This window comes from Malurus melanocephalus, unplaced genomic scaffold (genome assembly GCF_030028575.1).
Source record: "Malurus melanocephalus ecotype Western Australia unplaced genomic scaffold, MMel_1.1 scaffold_10, whole genome shotgun sequence".
NCBI lineage: Eukaryota > Metazoa > Chordata > Aves > Passeriformes > Maluridae > Malurus > Malurus melanocephalus.
Genome location: NW_026623242.1, coordinates 2,918,006 through 2,943,276, shown reverse-complemented (window position 1 = coordinate 2,943,276; position 25,271 = coordinate 2,918,006). Strand labels below are relative to the sequence as shown.

At 36.3% G+C, this 25,271-nt stretch overlaps 1 protein-coding gene across 4 annotated transcripts in view; it reads right to left on the bottom strand.

Moving 5' to 3' along the window:
* Window positions 1-8,805: 8,805 nt before the first annotated feature.
* The window catches only part of CPSF6 (cleavage and polyadenylation specific factor 6), a 32,026-nt gene continuing 15,560 nt past the window's right edge, over window positions 8,806-25,271 (bottom strand). The window contains exons 7-11 of one of the 4 annotated variants that reach the window (XM_057377563.1): window positions 24,026-24,118; window positions 22,903-23,018; window positions 22,419-22,572; window positions 21,649-21,843; window positions 8,806-14,143 (exon numbers count right to left, since the gene is read on the bottom strand). In XM_057377563.1, the coding sequence (XP_057233546.1) occupies window positions 21,654-21,843; window positions 22,419-22,572; window positions 22,903-23,018; window positions 24,026-24,118 (553 nt within the window). In that variant the 3' untranslated portion in view covers window positions 8,806-14,143; window positions 21,649-21,653. The remainder of the gene's footprint in view (window positions 14,144-21,648; window positions 21,844-22,418; window positions 22,573-22,902; window positions 23,019-24,025; window positions 24,119-25,271) is intronic. The other 3 variants (XM_057377571.1, XM_057377579.1, XM_057377588.1) reach the window with 3 other exon arrangements.

The following is a 25,271-nucleotide window of genomic DNA, read 5'->3' as shown; positions in this document are numbered from 1 at the left end:
GCGGGGCACGCAAGGGATCGAAAGGGCGCCCAGTTCCAGCCTCCGCGCCCAGGACCGGGACATTTTACATGGCCTTGGACACTTGCAGTGATGGAGCAGCCGCCGCTTCTCTTGCATTCTGTCCCAGTGCCTCACAGTGAAGAATTTTTTCCCAGTAATCTATCCTCTCTCCGTTTTAAAGCCATTTCCCCCTGACCCGTCACTACATGCCCGCGCAAAAAGTCCCTTTCCAGCTCTCTTAAAGCCCCCCTTAGGTAGTGGAAGTCTGCTCCGAGTTCTATCCGGAGCCTTCTCCAGGCTGACGCCAACTCTGTCAGGAGATGAGTCCGAGGGGATTTATTGTTGATTTATGGAGTTGCTCCATGCCCCAGCTACACCCTCTGGTCGGCCCAGCTCTGTGTGTCCCTGTGACGGACTGTAGAATTCAGTGAACTCGGGAGCTGCAGCCAGACCCTGCTGCAAACCATTCTCCAGAGCATTTCCTCCACCCACCCCGTGCGTGTCTCTCCCATGCCCGTGCTGGGGCTCCTGGCAGACAAGACAGTGAAGATCATGCCTAACCCACTCCGAGAGAGCAAAAGTTCCCGACCCTGTTCCTTGCATGAACTAGACCTCATGTGAACAGCACTTTAGCTCTGAAATGTTACAGCTCTTCTTGTTAAACAACAAAGCAAGTAGGCAAGACTGGAAACTGAGCCCGTCTTTTACAAGAGGTCAAGCTCTATCTTCAAAGAAACATTTTCTGAGGTTAATCTAACTTCTAATTAATAACTGGCTCCTGTGGAAAACTCTTTATTCCACTAACAAGATGAACAAGGGGAATGATGTGGCTCTAAAGAAACCTTTGCCTCCCATGTGCTCATGACTACCCTACAGACCTGCCTTTGGAAAGGGTGGGCTTGAACATTTCTGCTTTGATTTTTTAAACAGAGGTGTAACCAACCTTTGTTAATCCGTCAGAAAGAAAACAGGATTTAAGAGCATCAAAAACTTCATCAGAAGCTACCATGCAAACKCTGTTAAGAACCCATCTGGAAAAGTGTGCACCTTAGGATAGATAATAAAATGGTTTGGGTTGGGAAGAACCTTAAAGAGCATCTRAGTTCTCCCCGCTCCCCATGGGCAAGGACACTTTCCATTAGGGCAGGCTGCTCAGCGTCCCATGCAACCTGGCCRTGAACACTTCCAGGGTTGGGGCATACAGAACTTCTCTGGACAACCTGTTGCAGTGTCTCACCACCCTCACAGCAAAAATTTACTTCTTAATATCTAGTATATTATCTCCTGTTATAAGAAATAATAACTGAAAGGCAAATATGCAAGAATAGGGCAAATTGGTGTAAACACCAATGTGTCCTAAAGAAGGCCRGAGCTTTCTTAAACAAAATTGCCAAAATAAAGACAAAGTATTAACTAGCTGTTGCAAGTGCCTAAGTACAATGGGAAGGGAAATAACTGGATAGCAAGCAGTATCAGCACAAAAATCAGATTAATATAATCCAACCAAGAAGAAACTCAGGCATAACTTCCTTTTGTAACCCCTGAAGCATGGGAGAAGCAGAACAGACTTCCTGTAAGAAGTGCAGGAGCAAACACCCCAGACAGACCCTACAAGGCTGTTAGATAAATCATAGAAGAAGTTAAATGATGCAGTTGCCTGCCTCAGGACAAGACTGAGCTTCACATTCCAGGCAGCATTTTCCAGTCTTTCTTGCTACTTTGCTTTCTTGTGTGCCCTGCAATGAAGTATGAAAGGCTAAAACACACCCACACTAATCCCAACCTGTTTTACCTAGAAGTATGGCCAATCATAGGGAAGACAGATACAGATTGATTGAAAAATAAATAAATTCGTTTTCAAACCTCACACAAAGATTTGGCCACCAAAAGAACAGTTAATGGATTATCTGAATATTCACAGGCTTGAAYGTTGTTACCAAGATGGAAGCATTTTTAAGAAAAGAAGTAGCAAAACTGGAGAAACAGGCACTGGACATGTGTTCTGTGCCAGCTGAAATAAAGGAAATAATCTCAAATGGAAGTCTTCAAGGCACTCACTGAATTTCAGTCATAAGTAGATTGTGGCTATTGAGGGAAAACCTTTTTTGGAACATGTGGAACGAGAAGAATCTGCTTAACTAGATGACGTGGGAGAGACTGGAAATGGATGGGATTGAACCAGACCATGTAAGGCAGGTTCCTGTCTAATATGGGAAAGGGTTGGGAGCACCCTGAAGAACATAAGTACTGAAATCTGCTTCTACCAACCTGTTTTTAGGAGCTGATGCACATGAACTGCCACCATGCTGTAACTGTTGTGCCCAACCTCTGTCCAAGTTTAGGTGCAGCTTTAGGTGAAGTTTTAGGTGAAGCTTTATCATAAACCACTGTTGTGAAAGGAAAGAGCCATGAACAGGGAGCTGGCTGCTCGTTGAACTAAGCCCTTCACCTACCAGCTGTCTTCAGATGGCACATGGGTACTGACATACACAACAAATAAAGAACAACTTCCAACTCCAGACTCCCAGAAAAATTACCAGGTTCCTTTCCTCAGCATCTTTACCCTGGTTAGGTCATTCCAAGATTTATTTCCAAAATTGGGGTTTTAAATTTTCCTCGGTTTTTTGTTTGTTTTTATTGTAGTGGGGTTTTGTTTGTTTGTTTGTTTGTTTTTTTAAAGTTAGAAAGAGAAGGTAACATTTTTATTCTTTGTAATGGGATTGCATACAATCTCACAGGAGCTGACCTTGCAGAAGTGTCATGTAAGGCTTTCCTCAAACTTCTTCCAATCCTGGAAAGGACAAACTGAGTGGGGGAGAGGCCACTTGCTCCAAGGATCAAGTGCAGCTGAAGGCAGCACAAACCTGGCTCTAGCACGAAATGGTATACCACCATTCCTCTCATTTGTTCTGACAGTTTTAACAGAYGACTAATTTAATGTGATGGTAATGTGGTTTTGGCAACTTGCTACTTTTTCCCCCTAAATAAAGACTTGCATTTTTGGAAATCTTCCCTTCTTCAGTAATATACCCAAGCCCCTCACAGTTAAAAATCAGAGCTAACAATTGCCATAATTATAACAAAAAAAAAAGGAAAGATAACAATGTAGAGGTTTAAGTTTTATTTCTAAATTCTTTTTGAGTAAAAGGCACAAAACTGATTTTAAAATGTGATAAATTACTTAACTAAACGGAACAGGCAGGGGATAACTAGGAATTAGGAGGGCACACTAGGGATCCTTCACACTGCATGATAAAATAAGTTATTTTTCAGAAGTATCATACTGTTACCACTGTGAAATTAGCATCAAGAAAATTTACCTGGATTCCTGCTGAGATGGAAGCCAGCCAGCAGATAGCTTTAATCTTCTGGMGAATTTATACTTACACAGAGAAGCTCAAAATAAAGCTTTTTAGAGCTGCTAATAAAACATTGGCCTTTTTTGACATTTTTTATTCAAACTACTTGGTGTACTAAAAAAATAACTCACYGAACAATTTAGACATTATTTTCAGCAGTTTCTTCTGCAGGGTTCTGTTGGCCATTCTACACTATTCACCATTTTCATTACCCTTACACTACAGGTCTTTGAGAAAGTAGGGGCTATGAACTTACATCTTGCAAAGATTTCAAGCTAAGTCACTTTCAGGAAAGTGAGAACTGCTGTTTTAATCACATATAGGCTCCAATTAACCTTTTGAGGTGGGAGCCCAAGTTCCTTACAGCTTGACCCATGAACAAGGATTGTTTGGCATGAATGGTCTCTGTTTCTATCCCCTCCCACCAGTGTGGAGCTGTAACACATCCAAGCAGAGCCATATATTTTTTAGTGAAGCCAGTCTGCAGAATGTAAAAGGTGGCAAGGATGGCTGCCTGTCAAAAGAAGTAAATGGCTAACAGAGAAATGGGATAGCGGCGAGCTTCAGAAATCAGTTTTAAGTATAAGAGCAACCACTCTGAAATGCAGTAATTCCACAGAGCTCACTGCTCCTTCAGAGGCAAATTCTGCCTGTTTCACAAGGGAACTCTCCYGTCTTCAGAGTTTTAGAGATGCATTCCACTACAGGCAACATTTTAACTGCCTGTGTGGACAGTGTCTTTTTCCAGTGTTTTTGGCATCAAAGAAAGGTTTCTAAGCCTAAAAGTATTTCAGTACCAGCATAACATATAGRAAAAGACACACGGGAATTTAAGAGCAATGCGCTCAGAAGGCATTCAGGCAATAAACAGGGACATTTTCATGAGGTGTCAAGACAAGGAAAATACAGCTCGTTTAATTCTGTGGAAAAAGGGGGGAAGAAGTAACTGCTATCTTCTTAAATTCMGGACAGATGAGGATCATTACTCCTAGTCTGCTGACAATGTAGACACAATGAGATTATCAATTAAGCAAAGAGGAGTGGAAAGGTTTTCTGATGCCACTAGATGGCAGAAAGAGTCCTCGTACACTCCTTGATCACACCTAAACCATTTTGAATATACCCTTCCTTGTGACAGGACACCATAYCTTCACCATGAAGATGCAGGATAAAAGAAAAAAATCTACTCAATGACTGCCAGTGCGGTGTAGACTCAAGTAGTTTTGAAAAAAAATAGATATTATTTTTAAAACCATCTCCTTACACTGGGTCCTTTCTGTAAAGCTGGGAAGCCTTGTTTGAAAAGAAATTAATTTTGTTTCACTTTTATACAAAGGGCATGAAATTTACCAGACTTCCAGCAGTCTGATGGAAAGCAAAGTGCTAAAAATTTTCTGAAAATTGTTCAGAAGAGATGCATAAACAGGTTCAGATAATTAAAAGGAGCAATCTTCTATCTGCAGCAAAGGGAACTTGACTTCTACTGGGCTACAATTGTTTTTCACACTCTCTTTAGGAACAGAAAAAGACTGAACTAAAAAAGGTAGAGAATTTTTGTTCAGTTTCTTGAACACCATATACTTTGTTTCAGCATTAAAAGCCTGAGTTGATCAGCATCTGTTTTCTATAATATTACATATTATGTGACACTATGTCACTTCTCTGATTCACTTCCAGCTCAAACTTAAGTCATTAAAAATCTGTCCAGCGAAAGATCTTAGCTGCACTAGCTCTTCTCCCTCYTTCAGCCCAAAGAAAGCACCACACCTCTGAAGCTTGCAACATCCTTGACAAATGTGTCGCATTCCCCAGCTGCCACTCCACAGCACTGCTTCTGTGCCTTTCACAAACCCCTCCTTTCTTCTCCAGGCTAAGAAAGGAAATATATTCCCACCTCGCTCTCTCACTTTGGTCTCTTTTTGTTGTCTCATTTGTGCATCTCCCAGCAAGTTACTTTTCCTGGACACAGAGCAGGCTTACCATCTCCCCACTGGCAGCCATTCACACACATTTTTCAGAAGCCATCACTTGCTTTTGTATCTTTCAAGAGGTAATATAGCTAAAAATTCAATGTGRCAGATACATTTTCCTCCTCATGCAGTTCCAGTTCATCTGTCCATCTACTGCACAACACCCTGCTGAGCAGCTGCAGCCTTGCCTACACTCACAGAACATGAATGAACATCAATTCATAAATTCTTCACTATGTCTGGAGTAATCCCTGTTGTTAGTCAAGATACATTCAGAAAATAGTATCCTGCTTTAAATACTTTAGGATATGCTAAATCCATTGTCAGAGCTGTTGATTATGCARAGCACATTCCTTTAACAAATATGCTATGCTAGCCAGGTTATGAAAATGCTATTTTGGCAAAACTTCTCTCAATTGACTGTATCTGAGAAGGTGATGCTGCAGGCCTTCCAGGCACTCAGCTAAATCCCAATACATCACAGAGATCCTGGCCCAAAAATAAGTAAACTAGTTTTTCCTTATGCCTGGTGTGCCATGATTTGTTATAGCCCAACATTTCAGGGTACATATACTCAGGTGCCTGCACCCATATTTCACAGAACAATGTTTGTAAAAAAGGTGTATTTGTGATCATAAACTACACATTTACCTCATGTCTTCCTTTACTCAGTCTGCACTGTACAAACTTACCTTTTCTAACTTCATTTAGACTTGGTTTAGTTGTGTGTTTTGTTTGCTTTCTGCTACTCTTCTTTTGCAGCTTACCATCTTCCCAGGACAAGCTCCAGTGTTATAAAACTACCTGAATAATGAACCAGGGGAAAATTACAAGGCAGAAAACAGCAGTAATACTCCAAACCTGAGCATCTTTCCAGCCCAAACAAGGGTTAAAAAATACACTTCCAACTCCTTACTCAATGCCTTCTTCCCTAAAGGTGCTCAAGATATCTTTCACTTCCTTAGAAACAAATTTCCAAAACTAAAGCTTCTCTGATCAGTAAATCCCATGTTGACAGAAAATAAAGCAAAATGCCAGCCTTGTGAGAGAAGAAACTTCAGTAGTGCTTTCAGTGAGGCTGGTGCAGAAAAGGCGCAGCAGCAAAAGGGAAAACTTCCTCATCCTGTAAAAACATCCCGAGAACTCAGCTGTCCCACTGCCTGGCGTGCAAAACCCACAGGGGATGTGCACAAGAACTCCAGAGCTTCCTCTCAGAAAGTTCCTACAATCCAGTATGGTTTTTATGCAGTTAGCGTAAAAACAGAAGGCTCACTGAACTAACCATTTTAGGCTCCCCTGCCAAACCTCCCAAATGCCTTCCATCTCCCTCTCCTCCCAAAAAACTGTCAGTCATTAATAAGGGCCACACAATGAGCATACTCATCCAAGTACAGCCATATTTAGGAAAAGGTTTATCCTCGTGTAGGTTATTTTGGCATTTTTATGTTGTTTCCAGCCCTCAGAGGACATGACAGATGGGAAGAATTGGCTCTCTTTGCTGAGAAGGCAGAGAGGAGGCTTCAGCTCCCAAGTGCTRAGCACCAGAGACTCTCCAGTCTTAGAGAGACAAGCAAGGACAATAACCTGAAGCCAGGATTCCACCAGGATCTCTCCCTCCAGCTCACCTAGGGCTCCAGGCCTTTTAATCTGCAGCAGTTATGAAGAGACCGAAAAAGGTTGGAGGCAAGGTTATTACAAGCAGAATTAAACAAGATTTTTTTTYTGAATAAGCATTATCAAATTATTTCCTTGCCTGCAACTCAAAGGATATTTTTCCTAGGGAACCTCACATAGAAGAAAACAAAACCAGTACTTGTTATATTACCCTCCTCATTCTCCAATATCATTTGAAATCATACCTTGATGGTCTTGCATGCTTGGTTAGTTGACCTATGCTCGAACACCTCCACAAAGAATTCATCCATGTACTACTGAATCCTGTGTTTACCTTAGAATATACATCCCATGTTTTTGGAGACAGGATCCTCTATACTCAGTCTCACATTTCAGCAATTGGAACTGCTGAACACCATCATCTGGAGGAAAATTGCAGGAAGATACTCTCAAAATCAAGAGTTTGCAATGATTTTCCCCTCTGCTCTTAACCCAGAAGGGAGCCTGGAATCACCTGAACCCCACCAGCCACAGCCCAACACCATTTTCATCTCTATCTAAACCATCGCTCGGTCAATGAAACCAGGCTACAACAGAGTCATGCTGTTAAACACTCAAATTATAATGGTAAAATTCTGATACAGTACAGGAAAGTCAGTGGCCAAGCTGGCTTTACTGTCCTGTTGCTTCCTATTTTGAACAATTAATGTCTGAGCCCTTTACGGGTAAGCAAATGTTATTTCCATTMCTGCACGTTTGCAGCACTACCCAAAGAAATTCAGGGTAATTTTCTAATGAACATTTTGTTTCCTCTACAGAGACCTGTACAGTTTCCCATTGGGTTTAAATACAGTCACAAAATACAGTTATGCTCTTCCAAGCCAGTTAGGTTAAATTTCAGACTTATTTTTGAAACTACAGAAATAACTTTTTTTCCCAAATAAAAACCAGCGTTCTCACATAATCTTACCACTATCCAGTGCTAGAGGCTCATCACAGAACAAAGTTGGAGCCAACAACACAGCAAAATGATACCAGTAATCTAAGAAGGGATAATGGATATAGCCTGTTTCATTCCAGAGTGAACRAACTTTGACAAGTATTACATAAATTACGGAAGTTCACCACTAGAATGGCCCAGTATAGCAATGCTAGCGGCTTTGTGTGTATAACACAGGGATGTGTTTTATRAAACACAATGTTCTGCTTTAGCAGTGGAAACATTTGCCCATGTAACCCCAGTGCTAAATGTAGTTTTAAATCATCAGAGGATAGATACTGGCATTAGTCCCAAACCAATGCTTTGCATGAAATAAGATGACAACAGTTCAATTTGCCATACAGCTGTTTTACAGCTCCTGTGTTTAACACTCACATGCTTTGCTGGTCAGATCTAGTCAACACAAGAAACAAGATTAAAATAAAAAGTTTTATCATCAGTGATTTAATGCCTCTTCTAGAGAAAGCCCACAGCTGCAACACTATTACACTGATACTTGAGAATACACTGATATTTGAGTCTGAAAATGTGATTTTAAAAGACTGAAACTGCTTTACACTACATGCTAACCTTTTCCGTTTAGTTAACACATTACATGTGGGTCACTGTTTTACAGAAAAGTAAGGTTAAACCGTTTGAACTTCTCACTGTAAATACTGCAAAAAGTCTTTAAAGACCAGATATGGACAAGAGCTACAATAAACTATTTCTAGATTCAGAACTAACTACAGCACGGAATTTAACTATAACTCAGAATGTCCATCCTCCAAGTTCTAAATGTCTCAAAATTCAGAAATACAGGCAATAATGAGAATTGCAAAGAAATCAGACAAGCTGAAATGAAGACAGACAAAAGTATTTTTTAATATAAAAATGGTCTTTATTTCTTCAATACAAGGTAAACTACTATTGCAGTTTAAGACCAAGTTGGACAGCAAATTGCTTAACAGTCTCCTAAAGGCTGAAAAAAAAAAGCTATGAAAGCTAAAAGTTGTGCAATATTTCAAGTATAACATCTAAAAAAATGAAATTATCCCTAAATTTACAGATTATTTAAGTACCTCTGCCGAAAATGTATTGAAATCCACATTTGCTAGGATACCATCTTACCTTGTGGAGAAATACAGGTCTCCAAAAWGTCCAGTATTCAACAGACTCTTTGGTCTGCCGGCATCAGGAAACTGTTTACTATATATATATAAAAAATCCTTTGGAGTCAGGCATTCTGACAGGCATCCATTTCCTTACATTCTGCATTGCATTCTGCATTCCCACTTGGACAACCCCCCTCCTGCATTTCAAACCATTTCTTGAATAGTTTACTCATATACCCTTGTGCAAAGCGGGAACCAGGAAATGGAATGGTACAGGAAGACAATACAGCCTTTGTTTAGAAAGTCAGCAGTGCTGGTAATCATCATAAAAATGTTACAGTTTACCAAATAGGAATGTATTTCACCTTTAAAACCCTTGGCTTTTTTTCCCCCCCCCTTTCTTTATTATTTTAAAAAAGGACAACTGCAGTAGTAAGGAATATGAATTTGCAATCTTATTTATAAAAGCACACACATTCCTCATTTTCTTACATCTGAAGATCAAGGGAATGTCTGTTTAATAATGTGATAATAATATGCACAGTTTAAAATATTTTCTATTACAAAATACTGTGTACAAGAGAGTGAGGCTGAAGTCTATTAGCTGAATATACTCCAAAGCATTATTTCTCAAATAATGTAAAAATCACATTACATGGTATGAATAGATGGGAATTTTTACAATTTAAATGCTCCATTCCATCCGCATAAAAGGTATACCATTCRTTATTTCCAAGAGACTTCAGTGAAACTAGTGTATTTAAAAGATTTAAGCACAGGCATAGGCATCATCCCAGAACCCACTGCAATCACTGGGGCAACAGAAAGGGTTCCAGAATTAATGGACATATCATATACAAATGGAATGAGGAGCTTTATCGTACTTTGTCCAACATGGGGGAAACCAAATCCCACAAGAACATCAAATTGATGAACTTCTGTGCCCCAAACTGCCCTTTAGTAAATTTATCCTCTAAAGCTAAAATGAAATGTAAAAATACATGGGATGTCAGACCTTAATGGGGATGGGGAGTAAAGGGGAGGAAGGGGAAACAACAGAAGAGAAAAAGCCCAACACCCCATCCACCCCAAACCAGTCTGAAGTATTAACTGCAAGGCAGCGTAAGTCCAAAARACAGTATTTCTGCATAAACATCATGATTCATTAGCGTGCTGCAACATTATGTTCAAGACCTGTGCAATTACCAAAATAATTTGAATCTCAACTGAATTCACATAGTTTCTTTTCTATGTTAAGATAGTTATTTTGGAAAGAATTAAAAATAATATTTTTTTTATATGGACACTGACCTGCACTTTCCTTCTTTAAAATCTTGAAGRGTTTATATTTCAATGCAGAGGCAATTTAGTGTCTTAGATTTCTGAAGAGTACCAGTCTTAAGCGTGCAGTTTTATATTTAAATCTATATGACTGACAGTATCTTAATGAGCATTGTATTAGGAAATTTAAGGCTGTATCTCAGTTTACACAAGAACAAAAGACAACTTTTAACAGGCTATGTATAAAATTCTATAAATATAAATGGGAGCAAAGTCTGTTTAACCTGTACACAGAGAGCAAGTGGATAAGGAAAGAAAATCAGGAATTAAGTATTTCTATAAAAAATGCCATGTATTTTACTAGAAACACAGATGACAAGTATATACAACATTTAAATCTCCAATTATCCACATACAACTAGGAAAGAAACATTTACAAGGGTTTGGGTATGCAACTAAACAATCAGGTAAAAAAATACAATTAGAAAAACTAAGCCTCACCAATCTCAAAGAAACAAAACCAGAAAGCACTCAGTCCATAAAGAAAAAAACTGATGTCTAAATTTAATAAAAATATCTTGTTTAACACAAAAGCCAACAGCTATCCAAGCTCATAAGCCACAYTGTAAATAAAAATTTGAAGTTCTGACAAATATTTTTCGAAATGTAATCAGAACAAAAATTATTGGCACAGAAAGCAAAAAAGGGAATGAGGAAAAAAAGGACTGCACAGTTTCCAAAATGCTATGTTCTTCTTCCTAAGTACTTTGACCTGTCAAAATGTTTAGGCCAATAAAAATTTTACTTAAAAAAYCCACCCTCTACTTCTATAAAACAAACCACCAAAAAAACAAGTTGTTGGTAAAGCACCACCCCCCACACCCCCCCCCCCCCCAGTCACTACTTGTTAGTTTTGTCTTTCAAAGTAAAGGACACAGCCTTAAGATAATATTTTCAGTGTTACTTATAAAATCAATATTTGAAAGAAATAAAGTATTTCCTCATAGACTATTTCATCCTTTCATCAGCAAAAGGAAATGAAATACAACTGAATGAATACTAAAGAGCAGAAGCCATCATGGCATCACCACCAGTCAGTAAGTTTCCAAACTGCCATTTCCTGCAAGTTCATAGGAAATTGCCAGTAACATTTAGCTAACCAAAACTCAGTAAAAATTCCACTACAGATCCAGTTATACATGATGTACATTAGGCATGTTCCTTTTTGGTGTCTTATCAGGGTCTTTGGATTTTTTTCTGTACATTTTTTTGTTTTATAAAAAAAGCTAACAAAGGAAGCTCACAATAACAAGAGAGTATTAATCTAAATCGCAACACAGTACGTTTATCAGTTAAAATGAAGTATTTGGAGAACAGGCAGAAATAATGGGCTTCATACAGGGATCTCATCTCTCAGGTCACAATGATCATTCTGTTTAACTTATGTTGTTTACCCCCTGCTATTCCCTCCCTGCTATTTCCATTGCCAGCAATGGAAATATGTGAGTGAGAAATTACACTCTATGTAAAAAGAGCAAAAGTCTCCTTGAATCTATTTCAATGTGGAGTAAAACATCAGTTCCTGCATAAAATGCTTGTAAAGTTACTTTTTAAATTTTAAAATTTAATATATCTATGCAATGGAACATTACTTACCTGCTGCTTCTCCAGTATTAGCTATTCCCAATTTAACTGCTACAGGTAGGTAATTTCTTCCTTAAACTTATTACACACAATAGTAAACAATGTTTTTAAGTAAAGAAAAAGAAGTTACAACAGTACTGTTTGTAACCAATACCTATTCACAAAAAAAAAAAGCAGAAAGTGATTCATGACTTGCTTGATACAATTTTCAGTTTTACAAAATTTTTAAAGGCAGTTTTCATTTTCAAACAGGATTAAACAAACACGTGAAATATCTTCTCAGTAGCAAATAGTTAAACAAACACCAGTGATCCCATGTGTGAGGAACTGAGGTACACAATTTAAGAAAAGAAAAAAAAAAGGGGGGCAAGTSTGAAGCTGTAGCCAAGTCCAACAGYATCAACCTGGCTGCAGGAAACCTGCTTGAACAGTAGGTGCCAAAAATATTAGAGCATTTTAGACTTTTGCAAAATTTTGCCGTTGCACAAGCTACTGGTCCCAACTCAGTAAAGCATAAAAATCACTTATATGCAAATACAATACTTAAGGTATATGTTTACATTCCTTGAAATCTATGAAATGTAAGCACATGCTTTATATGCTCTAGAAAACCAAGCAGATTTAAATGCTTTCCTGAACAGGGTAACATTTTAAGTCAGCTGTAAAATCTTCAAAATTGGTTAAAAAGAAATCAAGAGGCTTCTAAGAGTTGCCTCTCAAAGCCATCTGAGGTCTTGAAACTTAACTTAAAACATTAAGTACAGCTATTTGAACGAGTGACAACTCACAGAGTGTGTCTGTTACATAACGCTTCACAATAGACTAAAAGTGGGCCTTTGTGCAAGGCTGACAGAAACTAAGCTTTTGCAGCTTTTATGAAATTTCTATTTGCCTGCATTTCAAACTTGATGAAACTTTAAACAAATGCTTTAATTTGACTTCTATTCCACTAAGTGCTCCATTAATTTGTTTTTAGGTAAATTTACAAAACCTCATCTGACAAATTTAATCAGCGCCATTTTTTGCTAAGACATTTAAATATTTGCCCATTGGTGAACAAGGACATACAAGTGTACCTTYGCTTTTATATGCATGTGTGAATAAACCCCGAAGTATTAAGAAAATACCAAACCCATGAAGTCATAAAAATGGTAACATCTTGTTTCTTCTGGCACATTTCTAATATACAACTATGTACAGACTGCTACAGCCTTGGGGTGGAGAGGAAACACACATAAGCACTATTATAAAACTGTAAACAACTGCAGGATTTKGGGTGTTTTAAACCTAATTTTCTACCCCTAATTATGGGCAGTTTAAGTTCATATGAACAGGTTAAGTCTATATTAACTATAGTGTCAATCAGGACCAAAGCTGCATGAGAGATGAAATTTTCAGTTTGCTAAAAGTCACAGACCTGGGACTAACTCCTCAGGACAACTGACAACAGAGAGCTGCAGTTTTTACAGTTTTATATGTCAATAAGCAAATTCACAAGCCACCTAAGTAAACACTGCTAAAAAGTAAAATAGCATTAAAGGTTTCACGCAACCACCTATTTTTGTATCAAAATTGAGTGGGAGAGCGCAACATTAGTTTGTTTAACTCGCTGAATGCAAGATTAGGTTGAGGCATATGCAAGAACTATTGCGATGTTTTTGAAGACAGCATCAAAGTTTTCATTGTAACATTATCTTTAAATATTGCTGAACACATGACTTTCCCTGAGGTGTAAACATCAAATAACTTGAACAGCTTTACACATCAGCCCCAATAAACAGTTTATTACAACACTACATCTACTGTAATCAGTGGTGCTGTGTACAGACATTATATGAACAGTTTAACATGAACAAACTACTATAAAAACAAGCATTTACTTGACTTTTTCCAATTGCTTGCACATTATAATTGCCAAATGTATATAACCAGTAATAAAGTTGCAAAAGCTATAAGGTTTAAATCACACAGGTTTCCCTCAAATAAAACAGTTAAGCAACATAAAAAAGTAAAAGAGCTACTGGTTACCATGTATGCAGATTTGCTTTATTCAGATCTATTCCTGTTCATTTTATCCATGAATCCTTACAGGCTCAGTTCAATCACATGAAGCAAACCGCTGGACAAGCATCTTTCCTTGAAGAACGTATCTTGTCTTGCACGCTGTTCCTCTTCCTTCAGCTGTAATGTGTCAAAATTTGTGATGTAGATTTTGCTAGTCCCCATAATACACAGAAAATTGTTGGCTTATCTATACATACACAACTCGTGCATCTACTTCATCATGATGCAAACTAACACAAAACACCCAGAAGCAGTAGCTACTCATCTGAAGTTGTTTTCTAATACAATAATTAAAAATAAAATTAATGCTGTCATACAACAAAGTTCAAAGAATATAAACTTCACTATTAAAGTATTGATGATAAAGAAAGAAACAACTACTGCTCCTGGACTGATGGCAACATTTATATAGAACACTTTCCTAAAGGATGCATTCTGCAAGAGTAAGTGAACAAGAATTTAAGGTAATTTTGCCACAATTAGATTTTCAATTTTTTACCTGCCCACTTACAGAATTTTTAAGCTAGTTTGACATTTAAGTAATTCACTGATTGTATAATGAAGTGGATGGCTCATAGCTCAGTAACATTTAGAAGCACACAGAATCTGACACCAGTACTTTAGAATTTTCAGACTATTGGCAAGCTGGATGGGGTTCACATCTGAAAATACACACTTGCAATTTAAGCACAAGAACCCACTTTTCAAATATACAATGTAGATTTGCAGGTTTCCTCATCTAATTGCCCTACAAAATAACCCCAAGCCCTACTTCCTATTCTCATCTATTTTGGCAAATAAGGGAACCACACAATTCAGAATTAATTACTGTAAGARTTCACAAAATACTTGGGATTGTATAATTCCATACACTGGATTTCAGTTGAATTCCATTACAAAACAATTAGCTATCTTAATTTCATTAATAATTCACAATTTCAACATTCAATAATTTCAAAGTAGCTTCAATCAAATTCCTTAAAAAACCAACACATTAAATTACTCATTTGAACCAAGACATTTAGAGAAGCAATTTCATGAACATGCAAAACTACACAGCTGTCAAATATTCTTCTACTAGTACAATAATTTCAAAGCTGGGAAAACCAAGTACTCAATTGTTCTTCTTCACTTTGTCAAAGTGACCATTAACAATAACTTTAAAAAAAATCCAGAGTATAACCAAGTAGACTCTATACCCTACAGTATGCACATAAGCTAATTCAAGTCAGCATGCGACATTTCTTATTCATAGACTTTGTTCCCAGGTCCTGAATTTATCAACCAGAAACTACTTTTGGGGAAGTTCCTTCCCCAGAGGCCAATGTTTCCACAGGTATTATGAACAGGAAATTAATTAGCAGCRAAGTGACAACGTGCTGCCTCCACAATAAAGATGTGTTCAGAGTTGAGCGAAGTTAACACAGACAGGAGAGAATCTCAGTTTTCCATTGGAGCAAGTAAGTACCTGACAGCTGTGAGACTGCACATCAGAATTTGCTGCTCTCATCATACAATTGCTGCAGCCAGAATTATGGATCTTTATTATGTCTATCGCAACAGTTAACAGATCCAAAGCACCATATATGTGATTTATAAAAATATCATAAGAAAGATTCAGTTCCTGGGAAWAATTTGCTAGATTTGTAAAGGTACTTAAGGAACTACAGGAACTCCGAAGAATGCACAATAAAGTGAATTTAGGATTAAAGCTTTTTGGTATAGGACTCTTACAGTGGTCAGCACCACACTGAGCCTTCAATTTTTAAAATATGACCAACTAAAATCCAAAGTGGTGTACATTTCGGTTCCAAGTATTCTGCCACTGTATCTTGGAAAAACTGGAAACCCTTGTGGTTCCAAAAAGAAAAAATAAATCTGTATGGATTATACCTGCATGCTCAGCCCTTTTCAGTATTCTACAAGCAAGTAGAATATTGAAGTGACAAACAACTTTTAAAAAAATTAAATCTCTAGCCAGTATTCCTTGGCAATACTCTTTTCCATCTGCCTCAAGCTCACACATAAACTATCTGTCCCAAGCATGTGTTAGATATGTACAATTTAACACCACACAGCGATCAAGTTTCTCAGCATTTCTACCAAAATTTACCAATGCTAGCCAAAATTCAGACTTAGGGGTTAAACAGGTATTTTGTGGTTTAAAAATTAGGGGTTTATGCCAGAACATTTCACAAATGAAATCCCAGAACTTGAGTGATCAAACATTTCTGTATTTGTGCAAGATGCAACTTGAGCACTTTTTTACCCATAAAGACACACTCTTACAACAAAACCCAATAGACTTCTTTTATATATATATGTATCAATATCAAAAGCATCTTGCAATAGCAGGTTTTTTTCCTTTAATTCCAATTGTCCAAGTAAGCATATAAAAGCTTTAAACAGCTTTTTAGATTTTGAAAATTCTACAGCAGTTTTAAAGCTGTATATACATATACCCATCAAGTTTTATTTTAGTAGCTTATTTTCAGAGATTGAACTTTAATCTCCCATGTTCACACTTCAATAAAATGCACAATATATATTTATTATATCCTAGAAGCTCCTATGAATTACTTAATGTAATTCTCCTTTATTCTATACATGAAGAAAAATACACAAACCAAAAATCCCACAGAAAGTATCAGCTTAAAAGCCAAAAATTTTGTTTTAATTTAACCTACATTCCAGAAAATTACAAAATACCCCAAATACTCTGAAGTTTTAACTACAACACAGTGAGAAAGAAGGAATTTCAAGCTTGACTTTCTATTTGTCTTTCAGCATGTAAGCAGAGACAGACATGTGATTCTGTTCTGTTCACCATACATGTACAGACTATTTTATCATCACTGGCACCTCCTCACATTTGCTGCCTATCCCCCCTCCTATTACTAGTGTACTTACCTGCTGTCTTTGTTCAGTCTTAGTGTATAATTTAAGATCAACACAACAACCATTGCATGATTGTACAAATAATTTTACATGGGGGAAAAAGCTCCCAAACTAATTTCATTTGTCAAGTATCTTTCTTCTATTATCCCAGCCTATTGACCAAATATAACTGATAAACAGAGAGSTGTGTTCAGAAAATTCAATCTTTAGTTCACAAATTAAAAATATATGAATCATTGGCAAGTATTTTTAACATTAATAATTGAGGAAGAGACAAAAAGGTAGATCAGGCTGCCACAGGAAAACAATAAAAATGAGGATCTCTCATGTGTCTCTTTTTTTTTTGTAAAAGGAAATCTTAGTTCTCAAACCACAATGAGCAAAAGTAAAAAAGTGAATTTTTTCATTCAAGAATATTGCATCAAACCAACATTTTCAGTTCTTCATTTCATATGTCTAGAAGTTTCTTGGGGAACTTTTCACACAGATCAAATTTGTCAAAACTAATGAATTCACAAATAAAAAAGCCCAGGATATGAGGAACAGAAAAATATAGGTGTCTCTAAAGACACCTTAGAAGTCAATAAAATTAGAGCAACATATTCATGGGACAATAGTAGTAAAAGTTATGCATTTGAAAATAAGTAGCGTAAGAATTTTAATTTGTTTTTTTTTAATCATCGTTTCACCCTCAAGAAAATCAGWTTAATCATTGAACGTTAACAGACAAACTATATGTTTCTGCAAAGCACCAGAGTAATGATAAACCAGACTTTAAAGAGCACATAAAGCAGTGGCACTGCTTGCCTCTATCACGCAATGCTGCATTTCAAATAATGAATCATAGGCACAAAGCATTACTTCTCTGGTGAATGCCAAATATAGAAGAATAGTGCCAGCCCCACATATGTGCTTCCTCAAAAACACACATTAAAAAAAAAAAAAAGAGAAAAAGATTAGGTAAATACTGTTCATAAATAGCTTAAGACTAAGACACAACATAATTCTAGACAGATATGTATATCCAGGTCTTGAAAAACATTACAACACAATTCACCTATTAACTAGAACTTATTATTAAAATAGCCTATTAAAAATAGACATTTTCCAATTCATTACAAGGTTTCTAAAAAGGCTAATTTCATTCTTCACTTGATGTTTAAGTGATATTAGCACAGTTACAGGGCAGTTCCAATTCAGAGAATCAAAAATAAAATTAATACTATGTAAACCATCAGTACCATTTCCCCTCCAGCTTACACTAAAAAAATTCCAACCATGCTACTGCTTGAATCACTCGAAAGCTGAAACTAACTTCAGAGTGAACTGAGCAGTTTTTGAAGTTTTATGAGCCTCAGACTTCAAGTTATTTTGCTTACAGTGGTTTGAGAGCAGAAAAATCAGAGAATAAACATGAAATACGGAGTACAAAGTCTACATACATATCAACTGTTACAATGTTGTGGTCTTGTCTTTGCAATTCAATCCAAATCCAGTTTAAATAGGAAATAATCAATCAACCCAATAACAAAAACATAAAATGAAAAATTTAACATTCAGCAGTTATAGAAACTCAGACAGATTAAGATTGGGACAACGTATCAGCTAGAAATACATCGAGTATCAGTTAAATGAAAAAAAAAATTCTGCCTAATAAGTCAGGAGTCATGCTGATGAAGTTACATTACTATTCTGTTTGTACACATTAATTTTGCAATTAATTCTTCTAAATGTCATTCTATTTAATTCTTAGGGTTTTTTAACTAAAACAAGTTAGACTTTTGTCTTAAATCCACTGTTCTCTTATATTTATAGGCTTTCTGTGACCAAAGGCAAGATGTTCCAAGGAAACATTCAACTTACAGTTATTCAGGAGAATGGATTGTCAATGTACATGAAGGCTTACTCAAGTGAAAGAACAGAAATCTTGCAAGAATTTAATTCTAAATCATGAAGTGTACAAACAGAAATGTAAACACCTGGTATGGTACAACTAAACTTTTTATAGAGTTTTATTGTTATAAACATATTTTTTAACCTATTCCAATTTAACCCATCTCTATAAATGTAATACAGTACAAACTGAATTTCACTCTTTACAAAATGTTCACAATGGACCCTCAGAATCCTTCTGAACTAGACGTGTAACACTTCAAAAAAAATGCCAGTACAGTATCACAGTTATGACTATAGGTACACAATAAGGAGAGATATAGGTACCATTCATAAGGTGCAGGCACAAAGGCCATTTCATGTTTTCTGGCAAAACACAGTAATATGGGGAATAACTCTTTTTAGCACTCTTGATATTTATCAAATGACTGAGTGTTAAATCCGTTTATGAATATTATTCGATGTAAAAAATGAAACAAAAAATGTATGGCAACATACATCTTAGTGAAAATGAAACATACAAACCAGGAGATAACTRTATTTCTTTTTTATGTGTGTGTGTATAAATATATAAAAACAAAACTACAATAAAGCTCCTCTTCATTACGACACCAACAAGACAAAAATGTTTACAACTTAAAAAAAATACCAAATATTTTCATTTACACGTAGTATACTACAATTGCCCTTTTAAATCATGTTCTTAGGATCTATTTTCTTCACACAAGGGAATCTTACCAAGACACCCTTTTGAAAGAAAAGTCCCAACACACAATAAAGCTGAAGGATCTTGCAAATACAAATGCCATCTGCACTGAGACTGAAATCATAGACTCAGAATAAATTGTGCTTCAGAAATGTAAAATGAAACCTAAYGCTGTTTGTGATATATTTTCTTGGGGTAACAGGGTAGGAAATCTCTACTTGGCAGAGTAAATCTCTATGTGCACAACACTAAATACGCAAAAATTAAAGCTAGATTAGAAAACTATGCCAAGGGTTAAAAAGTTATCTTTAATTCCAGGCTATTAACAATTTTTAGTATGGCTTGCTCATCTCCACCAGAAGGAAAACACTCTGGAAATGCATCCATTACTCAGCTCAATGATTACCTCTATTAGAAACAACTACTTGCAAATATCAAAAATATGCATTTATTATAAGAAGTAAAAACGCAATTCAACACAAGAAACTACATTTATTTTTGTTATACCTGTATTTTTAGAATCTGCTGTTTTACAATTAAGAACCACAGTTGATATTTTTACTAAATTCCAGAAATATTTTCACCAATCCCTTTTTAATGGTAAAAGGTGGCATTAACAGAAATACACTGCCAACTTGATGTAAGCTATTTCACCTTCCTATTTAAGCCTTTGAGTCCTTTTCTCTAGGTCAGTTACCTCTTTTTGTGTCCCCTGCTAGTATATGAACCCAAGACAACATTCCACTTAATTCTCAATACACTAGAGAATTAAGTATCATAATTTGTTCTCTTCCAGAGAGTGTCAGTGACACAAAAACTCTGACTAAAAAACTGACATTTAACACATACAAAACTGCATTTTCACTTAGAAATATACTACATATTATATGACTTTTAGAAGTTTTGCTCTGTAGCGTCTATAAATGAACTGCCATGAATAAATAACAATGCAAATCTGGAAACTAAATCTGAGGTTAAATGCAAGAAATGGAAGCTGGGCAGACAGGCATGTCTATAAGCTTCAATTTCAATGTAGATGTAACAGGAAGTTCTTTTAAAAAGGAAAAAGACTGCTAAAGAGTCACTATTAGGTAGGGTTGTGGTTTTTTTTCAATTGTTAAATATATGGAAACATGGGAATTAAAGCTACCCAATTCTCAAAATGTACACTACGTAATGTAAACATTTCTATGTATTTTAAAGCAGTACATTGAAAAAATGCTTTGTTTAGCATGCTACTCTAGCTGTCTGGACACCTGATGCATGCAGGACTTCAGACACATGAAATAAAAGAGCACGTTAGTTTGTGAACAACCAGAAAAGAATCAATTCTTATGTCATACATATGTTTACTAGTCTTCAGAAAATTACTTTACTACCAGAAAGGGGAGGGACTGAAAAACCAGGGTGGTGGGCAACAACTGGTAATAAATTTTACTGAAGGTTAGCACCTGAATTTAGCTAGAAGGCAGAAGATACTGACAGATCACAGTTCATAAAATAAAGAGCAAAATCTGTTATATCTCCTGAATTTGACTAAAAYTCACCAGAAAAATAACAAAACAAAACRAAAACAACACAAAACAAAACAACAAAACCCACAGATACAAAAACCCAAAAAATCATCACTGTACTTGTGCAAGGACAATAACAGTACGTACACTGAAATAATCCACACACAATCTAGGAACGGCTAAACACTGTAGTCCTTACACAAGTATATTTTTAAAATACAAAATTAGTATTTTTAAATACAGTTAAGAAATAAAATCATAAAATTCATATCATCCTCTAAGATTACAAAGAGAACAGTCTGACTTATTGCCTTTTTAAGAAGTGATTAAATCACATTTCATAAAAACTGAGAACACTATTATCAGCCAAAAAAAAGAAGTGGCATGCAGAATGCAGAAGATAATTGCACAAATACTTGCTCCCTCCCAAGACCAGTTAATTACCTGTTGTTACTTACCTATGTTCATGTCAGGTGCTGCAAGAAGAAAGTAATTCAGTACATACTGCAGGATCATTTAAATACAGAGATGAATGGTATAAATAATCTCAAACCTAGAGTGGTTACTTTTAGTAAGTCAGTAAATTTCAAGAAAATGAAAGAAATGCTCACCTTCTTTAACGGTGACGATATTCTCTCTCTCTGTCTCGTTCTCTGTCACGATCTCTGTCACGATCACGATGCCTCTCTCTCTCACGGCTTCGTTCCCGGTAATAGTCATCGTGACGATCTCTACTACGTGATTTGTGGCGCCTACTTTTTTCTCGTGACCTACTGTGGTCCCTCTCTCTGGATCGTTCACGTCTTCTAAAAGAAATTACTTCATTAACCTTTTCTTCAAAACACTTGTCACCCCCATACTAGTTTTGCACTTCACTTATGAGTACGAATTTGACCAAAAATGGATATAAGAGAAAGATCCGTTCATCAAGATGCAGGAATGTTTTGTATATTACATTAAAGATATCTGGTACTAAGAGTGGTGGCTAAAAACCCAGTTATAGGCAGTAACTTTCTAATCCAGCAAAGAAAAGTCAAAGTAGATACTCAGAAAGGAGGATGACTGAAATTGGCTGAGGGAAATACAMCGCATCTCAAGCAATCACAACAATAAGGCTGCCAGTAGCATAAGGAAAATATATGCCAAATCCACTAAATAAAACTAAGAATTAAATTTAAGCTAGTTGGATCAATTTTGAAAAGAGGGTTAATTAAAAGGTAGATTTCCTAAGTTCAGGAAACCTTYCTTTGGTTCCTTCACACATTTCTGGTGCAACTCAGCAAATCACTAAACTTCTTACATGCTTTAGTTTCTTCTTGGTAAACTAGTCCTGCACTACGCCTTCTCTTTTCTAAGAGCAGATGGAAGAGGAAAGTTTTACCTGGATCCAGAACCATAAGACTTGGACTCAATTCCATGAAGGCAGTCCTGAAGAGAGCTAATAAGTACTTTGCAGCGATCATCTGCAGATACTTTGGACTGTTTGATTAAGGAAATTGCAGTTACCAAGGTCTCTATAGCACTTCCATAGTCCCCTGAAAACAATGGAAGATCAGGATCAGAAAATTATGCAAATTAAAATACAGCTTTTTATCTGTAACAATAATACAATTTTGAGTATCAGCCATCTAGATCATTTACTGTAGCAACAAATATAAAAATACTGTCCAGATCAGTACTCAAAAAAGTTCTCAGAACCTAACTGACGCACAGTACAAAATCTGTCATATGTTGTACCTAAATTCAGCATCCTATTAGGAAAATGTGGCTTCAGGCCTTCCAGATTCCAAATTAAAAAAAAAAAAAACACAACTATAAATTCTTTTCAGTTGGGTAGAATAGCAAACACATTGAGTTTTACTAACCAGCACTGGCATCTGATACAGCTCTTGAAATGGCACTGCTTGAGATTGCCCTATTTCTGTTCATGATTTCTTCAAATTCTGCTTCACTTAGAGGTGTCCTTGCAGCATCCATTTCTCTGCAAGCAATAAAACTAGTATTTAAAAGGTTAAGGAGAACTGCAGAAGCTATAAWTGCAATTTCAACAATCCAAATTTGCAACTTAAAGCAGTGACAAACAGAAAAGAAAGCAGGATCTGGGTTTGGTTTGGCTTTTGTTAAGGAGTATTAACCATTGTTACAGTACAAAATCCTGAAAGCTTAAAAAAACCAACCAAACAAAAAAACCCCAACAAACCAACCAAACAAAAAAACCCAAAAAACCAATTAAGACATTGCTGTATTAATAGACTTTTTTTTTTGTTCATCCCATCTATTTCAAACATTCAGCAGCACTTAATATTGTGCTTTACAAGTATTTACAATTTCCTTGAAGGTACATAAATAGATATTCCCAACTGAATGGATGTGGAAATACATGTACATAGGCAATGCAACTTTGAGCAAAATTAGAGATAATTTTCATAACAGTACTGGAATCAGAACTATATGATCCTGTTTCCCAGATCTTAACTAAGACCAGAATGCTGTAACTTTTGAAACACAAATATAGTTATTATCTTTAAAACACTCAATTTTCTGAATAATATGTCAGCATTTTAAAGCAATTTTTTTTTTTTTTTAATTTCTGGTCACGTTCAAGGTGCTCCAATTTAATCTCCATACCAGTCACAGTAAGGAGGAAACCATAAAGCAGAATCCTCATACTCATTACACTTTACTTCAATTATCAGCTACCTATACAGGGTTTGCAAAGTAACAGAAGTAAACCTAAATTTTCCCAAAAGTTTTGCAGTGTCCTATTAGCCAGTCTCTGTGTCATAGAAAAAATTTGGAAAAATGTGTTAAGAAATAAATGCTGAGACTGTCAAACTGGCCCACTGCTTCATATTTCTATAATAGTGTTAGTTCTTCTGGTAGAAAGAAAATGCAGAATAACAAGCAATGCTATCCTCTTAATTGCAAGAAGTGGAACAAGATCCTATAGCCAGTTTAGCATAAGAGGAAATGTCTAAAAATTCATACCTCCCTGAGTTTTGAGTATTATTTTTCGTGTGCCTCCCATAGAATGGAATATGTAATTTTTCTCTTATGGACATGTTATTTCCAGTGAAACGCCTATGATATATAATTAATGACAATTTAAATAGTTACGGATGATAGCTTTAACATTATTAATGAAAATACTGGACAGTACGTTATACTGTCCTATTCCCACTCCTTCCCTCCCCAGACATTATAAACTGCAGTCAACCTTGATTTTGTCCATCAAAATACACCCAACACCTTATAGTCTTATTATACTTCAGGCAATTAAGCCAAATGCTTGAATTGCTATAGTTTTTTTGTATGAACATTGTCAGTACAAATGCTTTGGGAGGGGGTTAAACTTTGTGGTAAAAGAAGAATCAAAGCAAAGCATCTTCACAGAAAACATTTTAAGCCAGAAAAGTGTGTCTCATCCTAGCAGTAAAATTACTACTGAAAAATTCAAATCTAACTATGTAAAATTGTCTCTCTTACAATTTAAGCCAAGACTTTTGACAAATACAAATATGGTGAAAACCAAGAAACAGCAGCAAGACAGAGATGCTTGAAATCACAGATGAAAAAGGTGTTTCAAAAAGGATGTGATAAACTTGACAAGTCAAGTCAGAGACTTAAGAACTCTGTCCTAGATAGGATTAACCATAGGAAAAGCCACTGCTACAAACACAGCAASATTGCACCAAATGAGCAGAAACACCTTGATAGGAAAGGAAGGTAAAAGTCTTGCAGTAAATTCACACCTGGCTTTTAAGACAAACACTAAGGTTTAATTAAAAATATTGAAGAAAAAAGGGACAAGCAATGCTGCTGAAAGATGAAAAYGGTATGAGCTTGATATGACCTCAACATATGCACATGTTCAAAAAGGAAAACTCCAGAGCATTCTTAAAAGACAGCCTGCAAAGCACGATGATACAGGTAAAAGTCAGAATTTCAAGTTAAGACAGAAGCACAACCAGAAGCTGCTGCATAAGAAGTGATATATAAGTTTATATGTAGAACACATGGAATGATGGCACTGCCAAATACAGTGAAGACAAACAGTTCAGAGCTGAAAAAGGGAAAGTGAGATTTACTGGTGTTGCATTTTAGGTGTTTCTTACTGCTGCAAACRTATGTCTCAGATTTATTCCCACGGAGAAATTAAAAGGGGCAAACTACAAGATTAGTCGGATCCCTTCTGGCCCTACTTCTAATTGTCCCTAACATTTGCATTAAAAGG